At 32.7% G+C, this 23,020-nt stretch overlaps 2 protein-coding genes across 2 annotated transcripts; one reads left to right on the top strand and one right to left on the bottom strand.

The window, feature by feature from the left end:
- Positions 1-7,722: 7,722 nt before the first annotated feature.
- LOC134267370 (trafficking protein particle complex subunit 4-like) lies at positions 7,723-11,105 on the top strand. The gene is made up of 5 exons (XM_062749587.1): positions 7,723-7,924; positions 9,451-9,628; positions 9,820-9,923; positions 10,265-10,391; positions 10,834-11,105. The coding sequence occupies exons 1-5, from the start codon at positions 7,750-7,752 to the stop codon at positions 10,904-10,906; spliced, it is 657 nt and encodes a 218-aa protein (XP_062605571.1). The 5' UTR covers positions 7,723-7,749; the 3' UTR covers positions 10,907-11,105.
- Positions 11,106-12,269: 1,164 nt separating this feature from the next.
- On the bottom strand, positions 12,270-22,965 carry LOC134267379 (dynein axonemal assembly factor 3-like). The gene is made up of 16 exons (XM_062749598.1): positions 22,752-22,965; positions 22,033-22,080; positions 21,421-21,515; positions 20,606-20,699; positions 20,326-20,419; positions 20,104-20,167; positions 19,658-19,740; positions 18,845-18,938; positions 18,401-18,523; positions 18,012-18,134; positions 17,595-17,730; positions 17,376-17,462; positions 16,708-16,822; positions 14,783-14,857; positions 13,949-14,030; positions 12,270-12,502 (listed from the first exon to the last, which is right to left on the bottom strand). The coding sequence occupies exons 1-16, from the start codon at positions 22,816-22,818 to the stop codon at positions 12,434-12,436; spliced, it is 1,449 nt and encodes a 482-aa protein (XP_062605582.1). The 5' UTR covers positions 22,819-22,965; the 3' UTR covers positions 12,270-12,433.
- Positions 22,966-23,020: the final 55 nt, after the last annotated feature.

Genomic DNA, 23,020 nt, shown 5'->3' with positions numbered 1-23,020 from the left:
CAAGTACCTGTGGGAAGAATATCTTAAGCATTTCCATATATTTAAAATTGTACTAAATTTTATCTACTATTTCTGAACGTTGACTCCATACCCTAGTCTGGTACTTTTGATATATAAAGAATAATATCCCTACCTGCTTCAGACGCTCCAGTCCCATCAGAAAGTCGAATTTCCCATCGTCACTTCGGCAGGTATCACAGATATAATCCTCTGGATTGTCTGATATGGTTTTAAGTTTGTCCAAAGTTACATTTTCACAAGCACAGTGGTACCACTTTTCACAAATAGCACAGAAAACACAAGACGAAACACAGTTCTTTTTACAACGACCACAGGGCCACTCGTTCTTCTTGGTTTTTTGTTTGCGCGGCATTGTGAAAGGAATCTGTAACAAAAATAAAACATTAATTAGCATTTGTAAAGTCATATTTTATTTCGTGCCTATTATCAAAATGTTTAGAATATTGGGAGAAAAATTTGTAAGAGTAAAATAGCAAATTCCATTGAATGTTTGGATTGTACATGTTGTATAAAAAAATATAAATATATAATTAATAATTTTATGTCTGCTCAAATTCATATAATACAAAGATTTAAGAAGAGATAGATTGTATGTATACATGTAAATTTATTGTATATGTCTAAATTCAAACATTTACAGATCGAAATTAAAATGGTATACATTTAGATTTCTTCTAAAAACAGAGATTACTCACAGGTACTTGTGGACAGGACCCCCCCCCCCCATATACACCCCTGGTCAAAATTTTTTTTTTTTCTTTTTTGTCATGAATTATGTTTCTAGTACTTATTTACAACGTATTCCATATGAAAAATCCAAAAAATAACATAGATTTAACGATTTACTTAAAAAGTCATACCCTGGTATTATAAAATAGAGAAGGTAGGTCACTTCGGTTGTTTACATCGGACCCCTCTGGAATATCGGGCTTAAAGTTTCATACACCTACTACATGTCACCAAAATGTGGCATGATATCTTGTTTCGGTAGATATTTTTGTCTTTAATCGTGCCATTTAATTGCCCAGACATTCCCCAATTATCCGAGTATTCAGCGTCAAACGTGAAAATTTGGAAATGTCAAAGCAGAAATTACGGAAGTGATCCAAAAACGACACCTAGCGGGTAACTTTCGAGTTCCGAGTGTCATAGAATAAAGGGAAAAGTCAGAGGACTACGAAAAAGTTCGGGAAAATTTTGATAGAAGAAGTCGAAATTGATTCATTAGAATTTAAATTTTGCTGCAGATTTTCGAGATGAATTAAGGTACAGTCATCATTAATACCAGTATTCTTTTTAGAGGATTTATCACTGATACCATTATTAAAAATCGCATATAGACATTAAAAGATATGTAACCCCCACCCCCACTGTACAATAATTCCGATATCATTAATTTAATAATCTTATACAATATTTCTCATTTGCCAAAGAATTTAAGCATATATGAGTCGTTTCTTAAAAATAAATGAAAATCGGAACTTTTCATTACGACATGCTCTCGTTTATTGTCCTAACTACAGCCTCGGAGTTTGTTTCTGGTCTTGACTGTGTATATCTAGCTGCTTTGTTAAAGAAGCTTAACTTCTTTTCATTTATCTAACATGGCGGTAGGAATAATATTAGTATGTTATATAATATACTGTAGAAAATATAGGTATTATATGTTCGTGCCCCCTCAATAAAAACTAGTGACATTTTTTTTTTTTGCTTTGAGGAATTTTTAGTTGATAGCATACTAAGCATAATGCCTTAACTTAAAATGTTTGGCTGTTACCCATCCCCCAGTCTGAAATTGCTTCCTACGAGCCTGTCTATGTATAAATTTAGAGACTTTTAAAAAATTCTTTGGGTACGTCTTACCTAACAGCCATCGTTTAATAATATTGTCAAGTTGTAGTACTGGATTTTGACGACTGAATATTGGATGGGATATGTATTTGTACGGCTATTCATAAAAACTTGCATTTTTTTCTCTCAAAACGCCTTCCTCTACATTTGTAGTTTAATCGAAACAAAAATTCTAACCTGTAATGACGCGCACCACTCCTTCCCATATATTAAATAATTAGCGAGTTCAGAACTCACACTCACAGCGAATGGAATGTTTTGAATAAGCACATTTCTGGTTGTATATATTTTTTAAACTAACGCATTAACAGAAATCCACCTTTACGCAGACACAGTCACTAGAAAGTAAAAGTTCAGTTTGCCTAAACATATCCACGTAGAAAGGGGGGGGGTTACATGTCATTTAATGTCTCTATGCGATTTTTAAAACACTATATTGTATCAGTGCTAAATCCTCTTAAAATGATTGTACCTTAATTCATCTCGAAAATCTGCAGCAAAATTTAAATTCTAATGAATCAATTTCGACTTCTTCTATCAAAATTTTCCCGAACTTTTTCGTAGTCCTCTGACTTTTCCCTTTATTCTATGACACTCGGAACTCGAAAGTTACCCGCTAGGTGTCGTTTTTGGATCACTTCCGTAATTTCTGCTTTGACATTTCCAAATTTTCACGTTTGACGCTGAATACTCGGATAATTGGGGAATGTCTGGGCAATTAAATGGCACGATCAAAGACAAAAATATCTACCGAAACAAGATATCATGACACATTTTGGTGACATGTAGTAGGGATATTTTAGGCCCGATATTCAAGAGGGGTCCGATGTAAACAACCGAAGTGACCTACCTTCTCTATTTTATAATACCAGGGTATGACTTTTTTTAGTAAATCGTTAAATCTATGTTATTTTTTGGATTTTTCATATGGAATACGTTGTAAATAAGTACTAGAAACATAATTCATGACAAAAAAGAAAAAAAAAATATTTTGACCAGGGGTGTATATGGGGGGGGGGGGGGGGGGGTCCTGTCCACAAGTACCTGTGGGAAGAATATCTTAAGCATTTCCATATATTTAAAATTGTACTAAATTTTATCTACTATTTCTGAACGTTGACTCCATACCCTAGTCTGGTACTTTTGATATATAAAGAATAATATCCCTACCTGCTTCAGACGCTCCAGTCCCATCAGAAAGTCGAATTTCCCATCGTCACTTCGGCAGGTATCACAGATATAATCCTCTGGATTGTCTGATATGGTTTTAAGTTTGTCCAAAGTTACATTTTCACAAGCACAGTGGTACCACTTTTCACAAATAGCACAGAAAACACAAGACGAAACACAGTTCTTTTTACAACGACCACAGGGCCACTCGTTCTTCTTGGTTTTTTGTTTGCGCGGCATTGTGAAAGGAATCTGTAACAAAAATAAAACATTAATTAGCATTTGTAAAGTCATATTTTATTTCGTGCCTATTATCAAAATGTTTAGAATATTGGGAGAAAAATTTGTAAGAGTAAAATAGCAAATTCCATTGAATGTTTGGATTGTACATGTTGTATAAAAAAATATAAATATATAATTAATAATTTTATGTCTGCTCAAATTCATATAATACAAAGATTTAAGAAGAGATAGATTGTATGTATACATGTAAATTTATTGTATATGTCTAAATTCAAACATTTACAGATCGAAATTAAAATGGTATACATTTAGATTTCTTCTAAAAACAGAGATTACTCACAGGTACTTGTGGACAGGACCCCCCCCCCCCATATACACCCCTGGTCAAAATATTGTTTTTTCTTTTTTGTCATGAATTATGTTTCTAGTACTTATTTACAACGTATTCCATATGAAAAATCCAAAAAATAACATAGATTTAACGATTTACTTAAAAAGTCATACCCTGGTATTATAAAATAGAGAAGGTAGGTCACTTCGGTTGTTTACATCGGACCCCTCTGGAATATCGGGCTTAAAGTTTCATACACCTACTACATGTCACCAAAATGTGGCATGATATCTTGTTTCGGTAGATATTTTTGTCTTTAATCGTGCCATTTAATTGCCCAGACATTCCCCAATTATCCGAGTATTCAGCGTCAAACGTGAAAATTTGGAAATGTCAAAGCAGAAATTACGGAAGTGATCCAAAAACGACACCTAGCGGGTAACTTTCGAGTTCCGAGTGTCATAGAATAAAGGGAAAAGTCAGAGGACTACGAAAAAGTTCGGGAAAATTTTGATAGAAGAAGTCGAAATTGATTCATTAGAATTTAAATTTTGCTGCAGATTTTCGAGATGAATTAAGGTACAGTCATCATTAATACCAGTATTCTTTTTAGAGGATTTATCACTGATACCATTATTAAAAATCGCATATAGACATTAAAAGATATGTAACCCCCACCCCCACTGTACAATAATTCCGATATCATTAATTTAATAATCTTATACAATATTTCTCATTTGCCAAAGAATTTAAGCATATATGAGTCGTTTCTTAAAAATAAATGAAAATCGGAACTTTTCATTACGACATGCTCTCGTTTATTGTCCTAACTACAGCCTCGGAGTTTGTTTCTGGTCTTGACTGTGTATATCTAGCTGCTTTGTTAAAGAAGCTTAACTTCTTTTCATTTATCTAACATTGCCGTAAGAATAATATCAGTATATTATATAATATACTGTAGAAAACATAGGTATTATAAGCTCGTGCCCCCTCAATAAAAACCAGTGACATTTTTTTTTTTGCTTTGAGGAATTTTTAGTTGATAGCATACTAAGCATAATGCCTTAACTTAAAATGTTTGGCTGTTACCCATCCCCCAGTCTGAAATTGCTTCCTACGAGCCTGTCTATGTATAAATTTAGAGACTTTTAAAAAATTCTTTGGGTACGTCTTACCTAACAGCCATCGTTTAATAATATTGTCAAGTTGTAGTACTGGATTTTGACGACTGAATATTGGATGGGATATGTATTTGTACGGCTATTCATAAAAACTTGCATTTTTTTCTCTCAAAACGCCTTCCTCTACATTTGTAGTTTAATCGAAACAAAAATTCTAACCTGTAATGACGCGCACCACTCCTTCCCATATATTAAATAATTAGCGAGTTCAGAACTCACACTCACAGCGAATGGAATGTTTTGAATAAGCACATTTCTGGTTGTATTTATTTTTTAAACTAACGCATTAACAGAAATCCACCTTTACGCAGACACAGTCACTAGAAAATAAAAGTTCAGTTTGCCTAAACATATCCACGTAGAAAGGGGGGTGGTTTACATGTCATTTAATGTCTCTATGCGATTTTTAAAACACTATATTGTATCAGTGCTAAATCCTCTTAAAATGATTGTACCTTAATTCATCTCGAAAATCTGCAGCAAAATTTAAATTCTAATGAATCAATTTCGACTTCTTCTATCAAAATTTTCCCGAACTTTTTCGTAGTCCTCTGACTTTTCCCTTTATTCTATGACACTCGGAACTCGAAAGTTACCCGCTAGGTGTCGTTTTTGGATCACTTCCGTAATTTCTGCTTTGACATTTCCAAATTTTCACGTTTGACGCTGAATACTCGGATAATTGGGGAATGTCTGGGCAATTAAATGGCACGATTAAAGACAAAAATATCTACCGAAACAAGATATCATGCCACATTTTGGTGACATGTAGTAGGTGTATGAAACTTTAAGCCCGATATTCCAGAGGGGTCCGATGTAAACAACCGAAGTGACCTACCTTCTCTATTTTATAATACCAGGGTATGACTTTTTTAGTAAATCGTTAAATCTATGTTATTTTTTGGATTTTTCATATGGAATACGTTGTAAATAAGTACTAGAAACATAATTCATGACAAAAAAGAAAAAAAAAATATTTTGACCAGGGGTGTATATGGGGGGGGGGGGGTCCTGTCCACAAGTACCTGTGGGAAGAATATCTTAAGCATTTCCATATATTTAAAATTGTACTAAATTTTATCTACTATTTCTGAACGTTGACTCCATACCCTAGTCTGGTACTTTTGATATATAAAGAATAATATCCCTACCTGCTTCAGACGCTCCAGTCCCATCAGAAAGTCGAATTTCCCATCGTCACTTCGGCAGGTATCACAGATATAATCCTCTGGATTGTCTGATATGGTTTTAAGTTTGTCCAAAGTTACATTTTCACAAGCACAGTGGTACCACTTTTCACAAATAGCACAGAAAACACAAGACGAAACACAGTTCTTTTTACAACGACCACAGGGCCACTCGTTCTTCTTGGTTTTTTGTTTGCGCGGCATTGTGAAAGGAATCTGTAACAAAAATAAAACATTAATTAGCATTTGTAAAGTCATATTTTATTTCGTGCCTATTATCAAAATGTTTAGAATATTGGGAGAAAAATTTGTAAGAGTAAAATAGCAAATTCCATTGAATGTTTGGATTGTACATGTTGTATAAAAAAATATAAATATATAATTAATAATTTTATGTCTGCTCAAATTCATATAATACAAAGATTTAAGAAGAGATAGATTGTATGTATACATGTAAATTTATTGTATATGTCTAAATTCAAACATTTACAGATCGAAATTAAAATGGTATACATTTAGATTTCTTCTAAAAACAGAGATTACTGACATATAAAGAAAAACTATGCTTTACTATACAATGTAGTAAATATTTTTTGTAATGTTAGATAATTTATTTAACAAAATGCGAGGAGTTGTGTAATTTGGAAATACTTCCTTTGTTTATTAGGAGTACACAAATCATGTGACGCGTGTCAAATAATCGGTTGTTTTCATAACAATACCGTCATTACCCTACTATAGAACAGTATCACCTATAAGGAGGTCTAATTTATACGGGTAAACAATTATATCTTCTAAGAAATTAAACATTTAGATTAAGATTATTGTAATTGTTATGTTTATACGTATAATTAAAGTGATGATTGTACTTGGTTTATAAGCAAAAATCAAATTGATGTCTTTTATATTAATCTATATTGCATGTTTAAAGATAATTTAATTTTAAAATATCTTGTATGTACGTTCCTTTATTTCTTCTTTTTAAATGAATACAAAAGTATGCTTATCAATGTCGATATACGTAGCCGGAGTAAAGTATAATATTACATTATTTCTTAGGTAAAATAAAAGGAAATATTTATTGATTCACTTAATGAAATCAGTGCTTCTTTAATATCTTATAGGAAATAAATCATTTAATGTAGAAAAAAAGACTTACCGTACATAGAATCCAAATTCTCCTTGAAGAAAAATTCTGGTAGGAAGAATTTTCCACAAAACGCGTGTTTTTAAAATGTAAATGTCTCATAATTATCTTCTCAAAGATATAAATTAATCCCATTGGTTATTCCAAAGTACTCCAAATTATATTATAAATGCATCGATCCTATTGGATAATTATCCATTAATAATTGAAATCAATTATATATCCCCCTTAAAAAAATAAATATAATCACATACAAATATATTTATTCGTAAGGAAAAAAACGTACTTTAACACATTAAAATAATAATATATTGTAAATAGTATTTAATTAATTTTCACAAACATACATGAACACATATAATGCTTAAAATAATCAAAACAGTAATTAATTTACAAGTAAAAGTTAATAAAACCGCAGTAAAACATATTAAAAATTCCATTTGAATTCCATTTGGGTCCATTTGATTTCCATTTGGGTCCATTTGATTTCCATTTGGGTCCATTTGATTTCCATTTGGGTCCATTTGGGTCCATTTGGGTTCCATTTGGGTCCATTTGGGTCCATTTGGGTAAATCGACGTACCGGAAGATACGTAAAAATCTCAATGGAGAAAAGTCATGGGAATATTTAGTATTTTTATTATAAACAAAGCTGGAGGGTTGATCTTTCAATATGATCACTACACACAGAGACCAGAAGTAGAGAAAACTTTCAGTTTTCCAATAGAGCTTGTTCTTAAGCAACACGATGAGAAACTCGTCGTAGCATTTGGAGAAAGAGATGGAATCAAAGGTGAAACTGAAAGACCAGAGGAGTCGGCAGTTGTATCTGTAAAGCAATGTAAAGAATAACCAGTGGCAACTCACTGATTATTGTAAAAGCTTACATTGTTCTATGAATAAATTTGCCGTCCCTGTGATAGACACTAGATCTTAGATGTAGTTTGACTGTCTGAGTCATGCAGATTCATGTCTCAGTCACAGAGGGTTCCATGTTCGTTCGCCCTAAAAATTGTTCGCCCGATTTCCCGTTCGCCCAAATTACCGTTTGCCCAGAGTCCGCTCGCCCTAAAACTTGTTCGCACAGGGTCCGTTCGCCCATTTAATGTAGAATAAAATATAATCAATTTCTTTCCAAAATTTCTATCTTCCATTTTTTTATGTTTCATTTTTTGAGATCAAAGGGAGATTCTTCAAAGGTAAAACCTTCAACATCCGCTGTTCAGTACTATAATGGGCCTATTAACGTCTCAGTCCTTTGTTTTCAAAACATAGCGCAATTCGTAAAAATAACACAGATGTATCCCCCTCATTAACATTGATAATCATATTAATCATCTAATTAACTATAGTGTAAACACTAAGTCATGAAAAAACATTAGTATCAAATCAAAAATTAATTAAGACTAAAAAAAAATTGTTCTTCGTATCAGAATTTGGGAAAAAATATCCCAAGTTCGTAAAGAAATAAACAGAGTTTATATTTATAAGTATACATAAGTATTTGGCAAACCACATATAGGGCGAATAAGATATTGGGCGAAAAATATTTCGGGCGAACGGACTCTGCGCGAACGGACTCCTGCGAACAGGTAGATCGGGCGAACGAACCCGTTACCTTCACAGAGACATGGAATCTGTTAACACAGAGTCTTTATTAACAGTTTGTTATTGAAGTAGGCTATGAAGAAAGTTAAGCTTTTAACATTAATATAAACCAAACTTTTTCCTTGGTAGTCTATGGTGGCATATTTCTGCCCCCTACATGCAAGATAATGTTAACATGCAACATAATTATATAATTAAATTATTGTTGTAACACATCATTTGATTGGGTAAAACATTAAATCCATTTTGTATAACATAACTTGCCTTTGTCGCAATGAGTAATGTCAAAAATGTTTTACTCCGCTTTACGTTACTTTAAAAATATGCTCAATTTGAAGCATTTTTCTTGAGGAAAAATTGTCTCATTGTCTACACTAAAATTAAATTATAAGTAGACATGCAACATGTTTATATCAACATCATGTCAACATGTGACTTATTTATGTCAACATGTGACTTCTTTATGTCAACATGCAAGATAACTATGTTGACGTGCAAGATATGTTGTTGGCCATGAATGAGTTCATAAAATGGTGGCGGTATTACCATTTCTGATTGAATCGTAGAGTGAAAAACTCTGCCATGAAGGGGGCAGAAATATGCCACCATAGATTCCAGTTGTTGAATATTTTATTATTAAACTTTAGGAGCTTAGTAAATAGAGTAGTATTGCCAATTACCAGCTATATAACACAACCTTTCTGCTTCTAGTTGGACATACACTTTTGGCAATAAATGGGGTGCCTGTGGAAGGAAGATTTCTTCAAAGTGATGGAAAAGATGCCATGGAAATCATTAATTCCCCCCAGAACTACCCAATCAACCTCAAGTTTGGTCGGACAAGGCTCACCACCAACGAGCGAATTATGCTGGGCAGCATGTTTCATTCGTGAGTAATACAGACCACATTTGCTTATACAGAACAAGTTTTATGTATTTTATTTAAAAAAAAAACATAATGTTTTTAACAGGTGGAAATTAGTGGAAATAAAAATATTTGAAAATGTCTATGCTCATTGTTGAATAAATAAATACCTGTAAATTAAATAGGTAACGAATGATTTTTAATCCTTTTTGAAGATTATTTGCCATTGGATCTCAGCTATCTCCTGAGCCACATTCATCGGGCATTGAAGTTCTGGAAACAGATGGATTCAAGTTACACTGCTACCAAACAATGACAGGTACTGTCTTCTATGGAGAAAGTGAGAAACCAGCCTTCATTTTCATCATGTTCAAGTATTGTAACTAAATTTAATTCTTGTAAGCTTATGCACAGGGCATTTTATATACTGTTCTTTATTACCCAAATTTAAATTTTTAATTAATATTTTAATATTTTATATATCTAATAGAGAACAGAACAGATGAGTTGCCCCTGTGGCTTATATCATAACTTTATTTGAAACAAATTTTACTTTGGTAAAATTTTCTGCTTATTTAGTCATAGCTGACTTATAGTAGGTAAGTTTTACTTATGCTTTGTAATGATATGGCAGAAAACTTAATATTTTTATTTTTGCAGGAATCAAATTTATCGCCCTAACAGACCCACGACAAGGAGGGGTTGACATATTATTACGCAAGATGTATGAGGTGTTTTCTGACTTTGCCCTGAAAAACCCATTCTATTCTGTAGATATGCCTGTACGGTAAGTGTGTGTATTGTCTTTAAATGGAATTAAGCACTGTCTGTACTGTCTAGTAAATTTTGGAAGCTCAACATTAGATGTGTTAACAATGTGGGATATGACACCCACTTGGTATATGTCAACATCCATCAATGGTCACATTGATATTTCCTCCGTAAATGTAAGAACTTGGACATTATGACTTCTGTATTGTTGACTACCTGCTCATCTCAGTATATATTTATAGTCGAAAGAGCAAAATTTACCTGGTGTCAACATTGGGACAATTTTCTACTCCCCCAAACATAGGCGTTTTTCTGATGACTGTCCATTATGACATTATATCAACAGAGTAAGAAATTCACACCAGTATCCATGTTTTGGCTGCACACTGCTTAATTTTATAGTGACCTTGTTTGTGTGAAATTTCTTATTGTTTAACTCTAATATTGATTTGTTACAGATGTGATTTATTTGATACAAACTTACAACAAGTTATCGAAGCCTGTGAAAAACAAGGAGCCAGTAATATATAAAGACTGTAAACAGTAGCCTCCCTTAGAACCAATCATTCATCCAGTTGTCACTCGCGTGGAACAGTCTGTGTATGTGTGCTGGTTGTGATGTGGACCATGTTTATGTGTGCTGATTTGATATTGACCATGTTTTCAAGTGCAATAAGAGTTTGTATTGTTTTAAACATTAAAAAATATAAATCTTGTTTCTTTATATGAAGATCTCTTTTGTTTTATCTTAATTGAAAATATCTGGAAAGAGTTTGAATTCAGTGAGAATTTTTAAATTGGAGTTTGATATGCATAATAAGATCTGGGTACTTTTACATGTCCCTGGAATGCAGTGTGTTGAACCTGTTGAGCCCAGTAATTGAAGATACCCAAGTTGAACTGTAATTTGTACAATTAACAGCTTGACTGAGATTCTCAAAACTACTAAAAGAGATTTACTGGTTTGAACATGTGACCCAGCTAGGCTTGACATCTTTATAAATTCATCAAGTTAATGTCCAAGATGGTTGTATATAAACTCCTTGCAGCTCTAGTGCAACCTTATAATGAAGTCCCAAGAAAACACAAATTTGTTTCATTAGTAAAGTCAGTGTCAGCCCAATCAGTGTCTGTCAGACTAGGCAGTATTCTTTGTTTTTAAATCATAATCAAAGGCCTGAAGGGCCTGCGAGTTGACTCGCTCAATTAATTGAGCTTTTTCATACATCTGGACACCATGCCTTATATTCAGTTTATTTTGCATCTAAGAGATTGAATATAATATGTCTCCATGTTCGGTTAAAAAATAAAGTGTATATTGCTTTAAATTTCCTTTATATAAACAGGTTTGCACTAATGGGCTTCCGTACGTATTATTGTGAAAAGCAGCACTGCTAACCTGGATTCTATAATGAATTTAAGCACACTAGCTACAGTGGTCAGTGTTATGGAGTAATTAGTTTAAAGATTCCCACTGCAAATCAATCACACTAGCTACATCTAATGAGAGCATTAGGTGTTTGTGTGAGGGAGTATTCTAGGTCCATTAAAAATAAACTTCAGATGGGAAGATTAGATCCGCCTAACATGCTTGAACATTTATTCATAATTTTTATGCAGTAATTGTATATTTTACATATATTTAAACAAAAATTTCTTTATAAGTAATGTAACAGTATGAAATTTTATACAGTTTTTACAACCTAAGTTTATACAATAACTCAAACAAAAGCATTTTTTGCTAGAACTATCATATTTGGCATATGGATCACCTTGCTGAATGCGTGATAAATTTTACAGTTCTGAAACGGCTGTGTCAACAAGGAGTAGCTCGCTACGTGAGCCAACTCAAAAATGACAATGAAACAGAGATCAAGACAACATGTTCATTGCAAATAAAATATTTTAATCTTTGATAATGAATATTTTAAATTAAACATGGCTTATAAGGATGAACAAAACCATATTAAAAGGAACTGATGTCACTGAGTGTCAATAAATAGTTCAATAAATGTCTCTCAAAATGATAATGATGATGAAACTCAGATCCAATAAATATCAGGAGGAGGGGCGCTCATATTTGAAGGTTATGACATTTGATGATTTAGCATCAAAATCTCCTGGATCCTAAAAGCAAAACAAAAATTCAGTTAGATTAACAGATTATTTCAATACAACAAAAGACACAACTCGATGAATAAAATATTGTATACAGTTAAACTGATTGGGGTTTATCCTGCCCTTACAAAGAGTTCAACATAAATAGCACACTGCTTACTGCCTGACTAAGGTAAATACAGGAAAAGTAGACAAAAATAAAATTTATTAAAGCTAAGGCCAAATTTGCAAAGGTTTATTTGAAAAAGTAGACATAAAAGTAAATGGAGAAGAGAAAATTTAATTTGAAAGACTAGACCAAGATTCTAGGCCCCCTGATATTCTTTAATCAGGTGCTACCAAGGTATCTGGCCATCAGCAATTGGTCCCATCTTACCACTCATTCCTCCCTCCTTTAGACTCTTTCCCTCCAAAAACACTTGTAGGGCATAACACAAGAGAAAACATTTCCTGTCTGACAATAAGCTGCCTTAGCTTATCCCACAACATAACAATATTACCTGACAACCACCTGCCTTAGCTAATCCCACAACATAACAATATTACCTGACAACCACCTGCCTTAGCTAATCCCACAACATAATAATATTACCTGACAACCACCTGCCTTAGCTAATCCCACAACATAACAATATTACCTGACAACCACCTGCCTTAGCTAATCCCACAACATAACAACACTACCTGACAACCACCTGCCTTAGCTAATCCCACACAACCACCTAAATCAACATAACAACATTACACCACCTGCCTTAGCTAATCCCACAACATAACAATATTACCTGACAACCATCTGCCTTTAACTAATCCCACAACATAACAACATTACCTGACAACCACCTGCCTTAGCTAATCCCACAACATAACAACATTACCTAACAACCATCTGCCTTTAACTAATCCCACAACATAACAATATTACCTGACAACCACCTGCCTTAGCTAATCCCACAACATAACAATATTACCTGACAACCATCTGCCTTTAACTAATCTCACAACATAATAATATTACGACAACCACCTGCCTTAGCTAAATAACAACACTACCTGACAACCACCTGCCTTAGCTAATCCCACAACATAGCGACATTACCTGACAACCACCTGCCTTAGCTAAGCCCACAACATAACAACATTACCTAACAACCATCTGCCTTTAACTAATCCCACAACATAACAATATTACCTGACAACCAGCTGCCTTAGCTAATCCAACATTACCTGACAGCCACCTGCCTTAGCAAATCCCACAACATAACAACATTACCCGACAACCACCTGCCTTAGCTAATCCCACAACATAGCGACATTACCTGACAACCACCTGCACTAGTTAATCCCACAACATAACATTACCTGACAAAAGGCTGTCTTAACTAATCCAACAACATAAGGCATTCCTGACAATTAAATGCTTTGGCTAATCCAACAACTTTTGAACAATTTTACCTGACAACCAGCTGCTTTAGCTAATCCCACTACTTTGTTGGCAAATTCTAGTTCTTGTTCATCTTTTAGTTCCAGCATATACCTGTAAAATTTTAGTAAACACAACTTAATGCATTTAACTTCTGAAATAAAGACATGGCTGAAAAAATAACCTAGACTGATGATATTATAGTTTATGCAATACAAATGAACAGTTTTAAGAAGAACAGAAAAACATAGTGAAAAAATGTCCAATATAAACTGTCAACTGTAACATTGTTATAAATAAGTCTTGCTGTATAAATATGATGTCCATTATTATACCTCTACTGATTTTTCCCTATATAAAATAAGTGATTATAAGATCTGCACAATTCCCTAGAAATCGCTGTGAATCAGCTAATCATCGTGCATTAGTTTTTTTTAGCTAATCCCTCGGTCGAAAGCTAGTCATGCTAATTTGCGGTTATAGCTTTTCATTGTGATGTCATAATAGAGCGATGCAAAAACACAATTCTTTGTGACGTATTTCATATAACAAAATAAGATGTAAACAACAACAGAATGCAATGATTGCATTAGAATTAGGGAATAACTGTCTTCTAATTTGTTATTTGCGACACATAATGATTAGTTAATCTGGAAATGAATATTTTTTTTAAAAGGTTATCTTTACAATATAAATTTGTATCGGTATAATAAAACAGTTATAAATAGTATAGTATAGTATAGTATAGTTCATCTCGGCCAGGACTATTTCCCGAGGCACGCTGCACTTCCGGAAATAGTCCTGGTCTTGGGGAACTGGAATCTTGCTAACCCCCTCAATGATATACTTTAGCTGTATACTGATACCTTGCTGTCTCTATCATCACAGTCGCTGAATCTCTGAAGATAGGCGCCACCTCAGGAGTTAAAAGATGAACCAAACTATAACAAATAACAATATTATCAACTTAACTGTAACATATAATCAAACTGTAATATATAACAATCTCCATTATTATACTTCTGTTAAAATGTTTTCTATATAAAGTTCAGAAGGTAAAATAGCTATCTTTGATAGTCTACGCATAGCAAAGCTATACCACGGGGTATAGTTTTTGCTATCCACCCTCGGAAAATTTTCATGCAATTTTTGCCACCAATTTTGATTTCCAGCGATAAATCTATTGACTGATGATGTCATAATGACTTCAGTAGCATTGTGACGTCATCATGATGTGAGATTATTCTTGTAGTATTATCTTACTCAAAAATAATTCAAACCTCAAAAATTGTAATTATACATCAGTATAATAAAACATTTATCCACTGGTTGTGAGTTGGATAGCTCTTTCAACAAACCCTTGACAGGAACTATTCCCCTCGTGCAAGCCCTCGGGGAATAGTTCACTGTCGCGGGTTTGATAAAAGAGCAAGCCCTCGGGGAATAGTTGTAACAAATATCAATCTGTTAAATAAACTATAACAAATAACAAAATCCATTTGATAAAAGGGCTATCACACTCACAATTAGTGGATAAGTGTATAATATCTAAACTGTAACAAATATCAATCTCCATTAAATAAACTATAACAAATTAACTAAACTATAACAAATAACAATCTCCATTAGCTGTATCAAATAACAATCTCCATTAACCAAACTGTAACAAATAACACTCTTCATTAACTTAACTGTAACAAATAACTATCTCCATTAACAAATAATAATCTCCATTAACTAAACTGTTACAGTAAGAAATAACAATCTTCATTAAATAAACTGTAACAAATAACAATCTCCATTCACTAAACTGTAACAAATAACATTCTCCATTAACTAAACTGTAACAAAATAACAATCTCCATTAACTAAACTGTAACAAATAACATTCTCCATTAACTAAACTGTAACAAATAATCTCCATTAACTAAACTGTAACAAAATAACAATCTCCATTAACTTAAATGTAACAAATAACAATCTCCGTTAGCTAAACTGTAACAAATAACAATTTCCATTAACTAAACTATAACAAATAACAGTCTCCGTTAGCTAAACTGTAACAAATAACAATTTCCATTAACTAAACTATAACAAATAACAGTCTCCGTTAACTAAACCGAAACAAATAACAATCTCCATTAACCAATATACAATAATTGCTGTTTTGAAGACAATATGATGATTAAGCAAACTGAAGAGTACAATATTCTCAAAGCCAAAGGGCCAGTGAATATTATTCTTGGAAGATGGCTAAATCATGGGATTGATTTTGAAAGCAGCTAAAACTGGAATCAATAATTAATTGATACAAACTCATTGCCACCTTACTTGTTTACATTTGGCATAGTGCAAATGCAATGAGAGAAGCAGGATTACCTTATCAGCTGTATTAATTGGGAATTTTTAAATTCTACTTTTTTTTACTATGAAAAAATAAATAATATCAGACTTTTCTATAGAATCAATTTTGGAAAAAGAGGGGAGTGAGGATTATCAGGGAAAAATAAAAACTGATAGAATATGTCAATACTATACAACGGGAGTCACTTACTGAAATGCATTTCAGTTCAAAACAGCCTAAATGATTAAAATTGTGCAAATGTAATCTAAAACTTTCATTCCTCTGTAATTACCATGAATAAGTAGAAGAAAGGAAACAGATAGACAAAGAACATTCATCAGATTTTGTACCTTTGTTCTACAGACAGGTGCTTATTTACCACTGACCTCTACCTATCTGGCATAGGAAGGTCATGTGAAGCCCCTTAGGATATTTGATTTAACTCACCTGTTAGCAAAGTATACAGTGTGGAAGCAGTTCTTATATTTGGATTTCTTAGAGAGATCTGGAAGAGAATTTAGTGGCAGGAATGTTATCTTCACATCCTCCAGGGGCAAACACTCTGTAATTATATAAAACATTTACTACATAATCGCAATATCATCCAGGGGCAAACACCCTGTAATATAAAACATTTAATACATAATCATAATACCATCCAGGGGCAAAAACTCTGTAATATAAAACATTTAATACATAATCATAATACCATCCAAGGGCAAAAACTCTGTAATATAAAACATTTAATACATAATCACAACATCATCCAGGGGTAATAACTCTGTAACATAAAACATTTGATACAGAAATTTTAAGCATATCAATTTTTTTTAACATAATCATCATAATTTCCATATTCACTCAGAAACACATCAAAACTATGAATATTTTTTATAAGTACAGTGTTATTCAGGGAAAATACTCTGAACACATAGAAATTTAATATAATAATCATTACAACCAAAAGATAATAACAAGTTGTCTGAGCAGAACATGAGCAGGGAAGGGTCCATAAGAATATCATGCTTATGAAGAATTATGCAGATACATTCTTACTTTGAATTAGTTTTGATGAAATTATGCCTTGCCCACATTGTAGATATAAAAATTCTTACCATAGGCCTGGCCTAGAGGATTACTAGGAGATTCTCCTGACTCCTTAACATCAGTCTCTCCTGAATTTTTTTCTTCTTCAGTTATTTCTACATGGTGAACGAAACAGAATGATTTAATTTACTAATTCAAAGATAGGCACAAAGGATACCTGTGAGAAATTATGTGAGAGAGAGAGAGAGAGAGAGAGAGAGAGAGAATGTAGTTACTGTAGTGTTTACCTGTAATTGTGACTCCCCCTTTACTATCTTTCGTATCGTCAGATTTCTCCTCTATTTTAGGTGGACTGTACTTCTCTTTATGAGCTATCTCATGGAACAGTGATAAAATGTTGAACTCAGCCACTTGCAGAGAAATCTGAAAATAATTGATTTTACTGTATTGTGTTTTGATACTACCAGAAATGTTTATCTAATTACTGAGCCTTTTAATACTGAGGGTGAATTTACTTACGAATTTTAGTGTTTTTTATTGATGTTACAGATGTACCTTGGTGATATTTGTTGTCGTTTAATTGATTCCTTTGTATTTATAGTATAATTTCTACTGTTAGTTTTGTCAGTATGTGTCTGTTGTTTTTTTTTTTTGGTGTATTTTTCTTGGGGGGTGTTATTGGGTATTATTTATTATTATGTTACCTTGGTGTACTGGTTGTTTGATTTCTTGAAAAAAGACTTCTCCTCTGATTGAATCCCAAAGGCCAGGTACGGTCCGACCAGGACGTCCCCCCAGTATCCCCGCCGCATCACCTTCTCCCCTCCCTGTCAGAATACAGTCACATTAAGACAGACTTCATGTCATAATACCCACAGATACATCTCATATCTCTACTGAAGATAAAATTCAGAACTGATTACCTTCCCAGTATGTATATCACCTAAAAAATTATTTATTTTTTTTTGTACCTTGTAAGCAATCTATATATAAGTTCCTTATTCATTATAAACATTTGTGACCTTTAAATAACTGATAACCTTGACCTCCTTTTTAATGAATGATGACCTTTGTTGAGCTTTGTACATCCTACCTGATTTACAACGACTCCTGAAGCCAGTGTTTTGTTGGGAATGTCATAAGTTGCCTCCCTTGGTTCAAAAGCTATCCCAGTGCTCCTCCATCGTTTGTATTCATGTTTGTGTATGATGTCTGCCTGCAAAAAGACATCATTATGTCAAGTACCTTCATAATTGTTGGTCAATTGTTGGTCAGAATTAGATTCTGTGTCTTTAATTATAATCGAACTTCCAAAATTATAGATGAAATGCCTCTTGAAATGATGGATGAATGATCAGATACATGTAATACTACACATGACATTATTTATATTCTTTGAAAAAGATTACTAAAGAATTTTAGTTTGAGATAGTAGAATGCTCCCTAAGTTATATAAGGACAGAATGTATTCAGTAAATGTTTAATAGAATGGTTCTACAGTATTCATTAAGCTTAAAGCTGATTTAATCCTCCTAACCTCTTTGTTGACCAGTTTCATGTGATAATCCCAATCATAAGCATTCAATCTACAGTCATATCTGGGTCCTAGGTATTGTCTCTGTCTCATATCCCTTAAAAAAGATAAAACATTTAGTCTACAATCATATTATGACCTAGGAATTGCCTCATATATCCCTAAAACGAAGATAATTAAAACATTCAATCTACAGTCATATCATGACCTAGGAATTGTCTCTGTTTCATATCCTTAAAACAAAGATAAAACATCCAATCTACAATTATACAATATTGGTTCAAAAATGAATCCCACCAGGCATGCCTCAACAAAGAGTGTGCTTTAATTTCAACCATCTGCAATGATTAGTTGTTGAGAAAGCTTTGAAGAAAATTAATGATTCAGACAGACACAGATAAACAGGAAGATGACATTGGATTTGTACAGAAATGAATCCCTGGTTTTATGGCATGCCTAGACAAAGAGTGTGCTAAAATTGTAAACATCTTCGATGATTAGTTGCGCATGCAGAGAAAACTGCGACAAAAATGTTATGGACAGCTTCATAGATGGACAGATAGACACACACGGGTGAAAGGGTATACCCGCTCCTTTGAAGCAGAATATAATTAAATCACTCTATATTATTCTTACATACTTCTATAACTACAGTTAATATATACACTCTCTATAAAATCCTTGCATTTCTTATAATAGTGTGAATGAAACGTAAATGTGATGTTACATAAAAAAACATTGGTAGATTTTGTATGCAACAGTACTTAAGAGTATGAAATACACAGTGTTAAATACAACTCCAAACAATCTATTTACCAATGTTTTTCAGCATCAAATACTTCTGATGATGGATTTCTCCAGAACTTGAAAATCCCCTCAAGAAAATCTCTCTCTTTAAACTGAAAAAAGGATACCAGAAAATATTAGTTAAAAGAATTTCCTTGTGAAATATTTAATAATATCATCTTTTGTCCGATTGTTAATTCGTATCAGAGGAAAATTTCACAAATGATGAAATACTGTAAACCAACTTTTATTCGTGACGAATTTATTTTTGCAATTTACTAATGGTAAACTAGTTTGCGAGAATTAATTTCCACGATCAGTTCTTTTTTTTGATACGTTTTTAATAGACACAGTGACTTTAAGGACCAGTTCGCGGCAAAAATAAAAATTGGTTTACAATATCTGGGTGTTTATCTGATCAGATGGCATAACTGATTTAGATCCTTACAGAAATTTGACAAGGCTTTTAATGTTACCTTTAACTGAGAGAGATCTAACATTGGTAGCTTCTGAGCGAGATAGTCTGAATCTGTCACCATCCTACAACAGATAATACATTTATATCATTAAATCAAACACTGAAGTGATCCTGTAACATCTAATAAACCAGAGAATACATTAAATTTATATCATTACATCAAACACTGAAGTGATACTTATCTAATACTCACATGATGAACACATTTATTAATACTCACTTGATGAACTCGTTTGCCATTTTCTCCACATATTCACAAGCCTGTTTCCGGACCAGAAGATTGCCAAAGAGTTCAAGGAACATTTCTGTTTTCTCTGCATAGGAAAGAAACATTACAAATAAATTATAACATTAAAATGAAAGAGAGCTTAAGAAGTGTGGGCATTCATAACATGCATTAATTACATGTATATATATGGCTACTAAGCTACATAATATTCAGACTGTCATACAGGTGTGACAAGATTTTGGTTTATTTTTAATATGATTACTTATTTTACCTTGTAATCCCATCCGCTTTGGTGTCTCCAAACTCAGCGCCAGAAATAACAGGTCTCTAGCATACAACTCCAACGCATTCTCCAGAATGTAAAACTACAAAGTAATTACATATATAATGGGTCTTAGCTCAGATCTGTGTACTATGAGCTCCTTTACATTTTCCAGAATATTAAACTCAGAGAGCAAAAGTGGTATGCATATAGATATTTCAACTGATCATAGTTCAAACATTAAAGTTTCATTACAATTGTATCTCAGCCAATGATATCTTAATTCATACCATGGCTACCAGGTGAAGCACCAACCCTTTATCTTTAATAAATATTATTAATGTATCTTGAACCTTTGTAAAGCTTGATATCAAACAAAAAAAGTCTTAGCAATCAAACTGAATTTCCAGAACAGATTAAAATGAGTACTGACTCCATCTATTTTGGCCATATACTTGTATACTGGTAACCTTAATTCAGACACAAGTTTAAGTTTTTTTGTAGAGAATTTACATGGATTTATGTAAACTTGTGTAAGTTTACTAACTTATGTAGAGATTGTTTTATGTGTAAAAGTGTACGTGTAATTTTTATGTAGAGATTGAGATTGTTTTACATGGATTAGTGTAGTTTATACTTGAAAATTGTGATTATCTTAATCTTCAGTGAATTAGTGTAACTTTTATGAAGAAATTATCCTATGGCCGGTATGTGTAACCACGTAGAAATTTTCTTTACAAGAATATAGTGTAACATTTGTGTTCAGATTAAGATGAATTTTCATGGATTACTGTAACTTTGATGTAGAAATGTAGATTACTTACGTGGAGCTTTCTGGGCTGGTGGCGGTAGGATCTAGCTATAGTCATCAAAACATGTCTCAAATCTCCAGACCCCACCAGCAAAATCTTCAGCTCATCTAATTCAAAATATCAATAATTATCACATAAGATGTCATTTATGTACAATAAATAATTAAATTTGAAGACATTTCTACAGTGAATACTGGGGTTTGTTTGTAATTTATTTAGGCACAGTTTCTTTTCCTGCCATTTTATCATATCCAACAGATGTATATTCTATTGTAATTACTGCACTCATTATTCATTTTAAAAAAGTATGTTTATTTTATTACAATCAAATACTTATCGATAAATTAAATCTTTTAAAATGTTTACTTCCAATATTAAATGAATTTTGAACTTTCAAAATTAAAAATTACTAAAACAAATAAAGAATAAATCAGAAAATTAAATAGTAAAAACAGACATGGTGGAAATATTGAATATGAAAAATATTTGAATTCACTTTTACTTGAAGTATAAACATGCTGTAAATAGATACACAAGCTTCAAAAATCTGAATGACTGCTCTACTAAATCACTTCATTATCATAAATTTACATACATACATTTTGTTTAATTAATTACACAAACCATTTTCCTTCTCGCTTATTTTCATCCTGTTTACTGCAGTTAATAAATCTGAAATGAAAAGAAGCATAGTGTATTATTATCTTTAAAAACTGTTTTTTGTCATCAGAGTTTGAAATTTAGCTATTGCTAGACATAGAATTCTTTTATCTGTAACAAATATGCTCAAAAGTACATATGGGATTCGTATTTACCACTTTAATAGATTTATATGATATATATCCTACACTTTTTGTACCATACTTGTAATAAATGGAATGGTCATCTGTCCATGATAAATTTTTAAAACAATAAATTATAGAGTTTTCACCCCTGTATCACACAATATAGTTAGAACAGGATCCACAGAACAATTTTATTATAATGATAGAATGTTCTATCTACACATTACAACAATTACATAAAAATTTAATGAATGACTGCTTTAAAACTTTTTTAAAGCATCCTAATTTTCAAGACACATAGACACAAAAATAAACCAATGCAAGCATTTGTGCCCATTTTCAATATTTGCAATCTGAAAATGAATATCAAACTTGCTATTTCTTGATCGCACAAGGCTTCAACTTACAGTTTGAGTCCTTGCAATTTTTTTTTTTAGCAAAACACATATTGTCTGGTTTCAATTACCATTTAGTCTAGGCCTATCTTTATTGTTTCAATTCTGGAGTTTTCTGACACATCATTCATCAAAAGATTTCGATGTGAAAAAGAAATCGTACCTTTGTCCTGAAGGTCCAAAGCTGGACTGAATCCCCACCAAGTTATCGTCCCAAATCCGTTAGCCATCTCTTCTGTCTGTTGTCTTCAGTCTGTTACTGCCTAGGCAAGAATATCTGTCTCACTTTTCCAGAAGTCGGATGCGTGTTGCGTCCCAGGTAGACATGTGTAAACAAAGCAGTTCCGCGGAAAATTTAGAAATTTGGTAATGTGTACGTAATTTTATTTGATAAAAAATTATATTGTGTATTTCATTTACATTTATCTCTTT

The sequence above is a fragment of the Saccostrea cucullata genome, unplaced genomic scaffold (assembly GCF_032062105.1).
Source record: "Saccostrea cucullata isolate Sc308-1 unplaced genomic scaffold, CSIRO_AGI_Scuc_v1 ctg832, whole genome shotgun sequence".
In the NCBI taxonomy this organism is placed as follows: Eukaryota; Metazoa; Mollusca; class Bivalvia; order Ostreida; family Ostreidae; genus Saccostrea; species Saccostrea cuccullata.
This window is presented reverse-complemented; position numbering and strand designations above follow the sequence as displayed.

Bases quoted from the DNA above. Each gene is read 5' to 3' on its own strand.
- LOC134267370 (XM_062749587.1), top strand. From the start codon at position 7,750: ATGGGAATATTTAGTATTTTTATTATAAACAAAGCTGGAGGGTTGATC. The intron at 9,629-9,819 runs GTGAGTAATACA...TCCTTTTTGAAG, and splicing joins CTGGGCAGCATGTTTCATTC to ATTATTTGCCATTGGATCTC. The intron at 9,924-10,264 runs GTACTGTCTTCT...TTATTTTTGCAG, and splicing joins CTGCTACCAAACAATGACAG to GAATCAAATTTATCGCCCTA.
- LOC134267379 (XM_062749598.1), bottom strand. From the start codon at position 22,818: ATGGCTAACGGATTTGGGACGATAACTTGGTGGGGATTCAGTCCAGCT. The intron at 16,823-17,375 runs GTAAGAATTTTT...ATATAATTACAG, and splicing joins TCCTCTAGGCCAGGCCTATG to AGTGTTTGCCCCTGGAGGAT. The intron at 12,503-13,948 runs GTAAAATTGTTC...TTTTGCTTTTAG, and splicing joins CTAAAGCAGCTGGTTGTCAG to GATCCAGGAGATTTTGATGC.